Below are 5000 nucleotides of genomic sequence, written 5' to 3' on the forward strand. Positions count from 1 at the left end.
AGCTTAAAAGCTTGTGTGATCGGGACCGATCGTAAGGGTTAGCATTTATCCAAAAGAGAGTGAATTGTAGTTGATAACTGATGCGTCACATCGTCATCGTTAATGTCCTCAGTGAACAGAACGTTTATCCTAGGGCTCAATAGCGTGGCGATGATCCGCACGAAAAAGCGCTGGTCATCGACCGAAACGAGGCCGAAACAAAATCGCACAGTTTGTCAGACAGTTGTTGAGGAAACTATTGTCTCGCGTTGGAAAATCAACGGGGGTTCTCTTGAAGTGCATTTAAATTTAGAGGGTGACTTTGTATGCAAGTTGCTATTTGCTGAGGCGGGAAGTTTTCTGTCATTTCTGCACCTTAATGATGTCATGTACTGGGTAGTCACAGTTGGTGGTCTGAGGGTTTTCTCATGGCAACAAGTTCGTGTTAGCGTCCGGTATATATTTTTTGTAATTGTATACGTGCAGAAAGTGTTTAAAAATGCGTGTTTTAATTGGTTCTATTCAACGTCAAATATTTTTTTTCTACTGATATCCATAGTTACTAGAAGCAAGAAATAATCTTTAAACATGACTTAATCGGGGTTTCAGTTTCCGGGAACTCCCTTCTCTGTGATTTCCTGTCTCGGTGACTCTAAATTGAAAACTGTGTACAGTATTTGTATATTTACAATCGATGCATTAGATGTTTTCATCTCAAATTTCCTTGCCTAAAAGAGAAATAAACTAAACTTAAGCTTCTTGGTGTGAATTTATCAAGTCTGGCTTGAATGCATGCTTGTTTGTTTTTCGTGATTAACGTATTAAACGAAAGCGAATTCCTTCACATGTCCTGGCTTTCCCTGCCCAATCGGATGCGGTCATAATGGTTGAGGTCACGCTTGAGCTTTTTTTACCATAGTAAACGAAAGTTTACCATGGTAAATGAGTTTTTCAATGTGGCCGGCTTTTCTCTCTTTACCATGGTAAAAGCATGGTTTATCTAGCGTTTATCTAAACTTTGTTTATTTACGTGACATCTTGTCATGATTTTGAGAAGCATTTCGTGACTTTGCTGAATTTGCGTGTGCCCACTATATACATGTGCTTTGGAGGCTCACATTGCCTCCTTTCAAAAACAAGGTAAAGAGCCAGACATCTAAATCTATGAGCTTTACGGATTGCAACGATAAGAAACAAAAGAGCCACAATCGAAGCTACAACACGTTGACGATCCATGGCGCTGTCACGAAATATATTACGACGGAACTCGAAAATTCCTGTCTGTCATTACCTCGACATTTGAGTAGCACTCTTGTGACAAGGAAACGTCTGGGAAATGTACAAGTCAGCTTATGCGTTGCTTACCTTTTTTATACCATAGTTAAGGGTTTTTACCTTAGTAAACTGCTAAGTGTGACCTCAACCAATGTCATGATTTGAGCCCCGGTTTATCTATCGAGAAGTCGTGGAGTCATGTTTCACAAATTGACGTCAAATTCTTCCTTCCCACTCTACAATAAAACGGTTGGTCTTCCCGAACATAATTGCCAGAGAGATTTAAGTGTTTATTTCGGTCGGTTTCAATTTGGTGAAAGACGCAAAGCAACATGCCAGTCTTCAAAGGCGAATCAACTTTTACCCTTACTGAAGGTTACGATATGGAAAAGCAACGTCCCTATACTTCGTGCGCTTGCTGTGGCTGTCTCCGCAGGAAACGTACTTTTCGTGTATGGCAAATTCTCCTGTTCTTATTCGTGGTGATAGGTGTCATTGTACTGTTATGTGTTCTGTTCGTCCTGTTCGGTCGAGGCAACACAGAAGTTAAGTATCGTTCACCACAGAGGATAGTCGAAGACGGAGGTATGACTTTGTCGCCAACTAAGGCTGAGAAGTATTGTTTGTGTTACAGTAATCTTATTTGTAAAATATGTGCTGAAATATGGGAAATCATGAGTTGCTGCTGAAAATCTCTTTTCAAGCTGGAATCTCGACCCACTTCATAAACTCTCTTTGTAGTGGTAAGATAAATATCCGTGGTGTAGAGCGAAGACTGAAATTGCTTCCTCAGCCTCCTACTCAGAGATCTAACCCATTTCTGTTGACCTTTCTCTTGTCTGCTCTTAATGGGGGATAGCAAAACAGTGACCATGATGATTTTCGAAGGGAAGCGCATGACAGTGAACAGCGGACAGAGAGGGGCTCACTTCAACGGAGCGAAATTCGGTGATATTTCGCACCTCTCTTTCTTTGAGTTGTTAGGCGGGTCACTCTTGCTTCAGCATTGCGAAAGCGGAAACTGGGTTATTTCCATTCCTTTAGAGCATGTTTGCTTGATTCACCCATCGTTTTCTTCGATTAAAGAACTAGCATTTTAATCTTTTTAAACGTTTTGTGAAAAATCTCAGCGGGGTCGTTGAACATTATGAAAGTTCCATAACTGCAGTGAAGGCATGCACTCATCATTACATGTCTTTACATGTCTCAAGTGATATTAAGTCGCAGATAACATAGTGCTTGTCAGAGACTCTTGCCATATTTTGTGAGCCTGTAACAGTGTATGTGTATGTTTTATCCGATGTTTTAAGTATCATCTCTTGAGGCCTTCTAAAACGAACGAACAGTTTTTTAACACGTTTTGCGTTAATGGTGATAAAATCAGATTAAAACTCACTTAGGTTAGCCGCGAGGTAGTTTGGGGCACTAGAGCAAAGCTCGAAGAATGTACATTTATCGCTGTTTCTCAACGATTTATGCTGAGTCTGAGAGAGGTTTTGTCGGGTGATAGTGATTGTGAGCTTTCCATCGGAATTTTATTCTTAATTTATATTCAACTGAAATTCGACTATGAAAGAAATTTATTACATGTAATTATAATGAATTTTATGTGATTGTCAACTTGCTGTCATTTGGGAAAATATCCAGGAGAATGCTTTTTACGCTATGGTTTCTTTTTATCATTCCGAATTGCAGATTTTTGTTATATTTTCGATTGACATTGATGTAGAGCTTAGTTGATAATTTCGTCATGGAAACTGCGCAGTTTAAGTTGATAAATTATTGTTAATTTTTTATGAACTTTGTACGTCGAAGCTTTAAGTTAGTATCCTCAGTATCACTACGCTTCAGAACTAGTGACAGTTCAGTAATCGATCCATGCTCGCCAGTTTTATGGAACGAGCACACTCAGAAAGTCTGCTACAATTGCGATCATGCGTGAGAAAAACCGAAATGTTTTGACGATTTCAGGCGAAAACAGATCGTCGTCAACACTAAACAGAGACCTTTTGTCAGATAAAGGTCATCATCGCAGTTCATGGATCCAATTTTGTTTTGTTAATGGACATGAGGGCAATTAGAAAAGTACACTCAATTTTCAAGCTTAAGTTCAAGTTTTGCTTGTCGACAATATTTTGCGTTGGTTTGACGAAAACCTTCCCGAGTCCTACCTATGATCAAATGCAGCGAAGCCGCAGTAAAGAACATTAGAGAGATTTAACAACGCGTTTACGTGAAACAGGAAATGTGAAACAACAGGCCGCGGATTCTTTGGACAGCTTAAAATGGAACCGAGAAATGCCCTTTCCCCCTAAATAAGGAATGAAGCCATTGAAGGCCAAATTTTGGGGAAGGGGTGGTCTCAATTATTCATTTCTGACCAAGATTGTGGTCGCAAAAGTATGAAAATTCTCTTATTTCATGAAGTGGTCTCTCTCGTTTTGAGAGGCTAATTGATATCTGTTTGTAACTGGCAACAAATGACTGAGCTTACACCAAACAAGGTAGTTTCTTTAATTTTTGGTAAAGCGTAAATTTTGGTCTCATGTTTGCCGTTTGCTGTAAATGCGTTGCTAAATCTCTCTATTCAACAGTCTTGATACATTGTTTGTGGGAAGATGTTTACAAAGAAATCACGTCACGACTTAAGTGACGTCACGAATTCCTTTCCAGGGCGAGAGAGCGGTCGGCTACACTCGCTTTTTCCCTCCCCATTCAGCGCTTTTTCGGAAGGCTAGAAACGAGACAATTGTTTAAAAGAGGAAAAGTAGTCGTACTGCGCTTGTGACTCGAGTTTTATTTTGCCATACTAGCTGTGCAAAATAAAGTGAAAAAAATTCCTGTTTTAAAGACAACTTGAGCACCCATTGTACCGTTCATTTTCTATCCTTCTTGCAATGCGAATCCCGTCAAAGGATTCTGTCAACTGAGTTGATATGGTAAACTAGATGCTTCTGTGAAGCATACACTGCGTTGCCTGTGGTACGTGCTACAGAAAATCAGAAGGCACTGAATTGTGTGGTATTGAAATACAGCATTCCAGTCTCTGAAGAATAACAAATAAAAGAGAAGTGAGAAACATTGGCTTCTGGGCTGACATGTTGATAATTTTCAAGTTCCCTCACAACTTCTTTTCACCACAAGTGTGCCCTCTGAGCATCTGAAAGCTTTGTAATACTAAACTTCACTGAAGTCAAGCCCTGTTTCGCGGGGTTAGGGTTAGGATGGGAGACCAAAACATAAACCTCTCATAAAAACAGAAACATCTGACCGAAAATACTATTAACGCTAACAAATGCGAACTCAGCAAGGTACAGATTCTGTTAGCTTGCTTTATGCAAAACAAATATTGATGAAAAAGCAAATAACTATTGATACACAGTTTTCAGAAAGAGCAGAAGGAAGTTTCCCGGACGGCCGATCGAGAATAAAATATTTACGACATGAAAACAACATTAATTTTGAACCGTGAATATAGAATATTAAAAGTTACGATCAGCGACAAACATTTTGGGAGATTTTTGCTACGTTCAAGTAAATTGCAAAATCGAAAGTGACATGGCCGGAATTCAGCGGGCGCCGTGATTAAGTTACCGCGGCATGTTTACTCGCCAAACAGTGAAGCGTCTGTGTCAAATGATGGCAAGATACCGGGTTTTTGTAAGATTCTTTTTCTGTCAAGTGTTACAAAGTTTGACAATGAAATGAGCGAAGTCAAAACAAAGATCACAATCGCCCAACTCTTG

The 5000-nt window shown here is 39.6% G+C and overlaps 1 protein-coding gene across 9 annotated transcripts in view; it reads left to right on the forward strand.

The window, feature by feature from the left end:
• Window positions 1-5000, forward strand: part of LOC137974067 (uncharacterized) — a 57402-nt gene that overhangs the window by 39546 nt on the left and 12856 nt on the right. The window contains exon 1 of one of the 9 annotated variants that reach the window (XM_068820988.1): window positions 1408-1839. The exons of the other annotated variants lie outside the window; for them this stretch is intronic. Within the exon in view, the coding sequence (XP_068677089.1) occupies window positions 1587-1839 (253 nt within the window). The 5' untranslated portion in view covers window positions 1408-1586. Of the gene's footprint in view, window positions 1-1407; window positions 1840-5000 lie in introns of those variants that run through there. 9 annotated transcript variants of the gene reach the window in all.

This window comes from Montipora foliosa, chromosome 10 (genome assembly GCF_036669935.1).
Source record: "Montipora foliosa isolate CH-2021 chromosome 10, ASM3666993v2, whole genome shotgun sequence".
NCBI lineage: Eukaryota > Metazoa > Cnidaria > Anthozoa > Scleractinia > Acroporidae > Montipora > Montipora foliosa.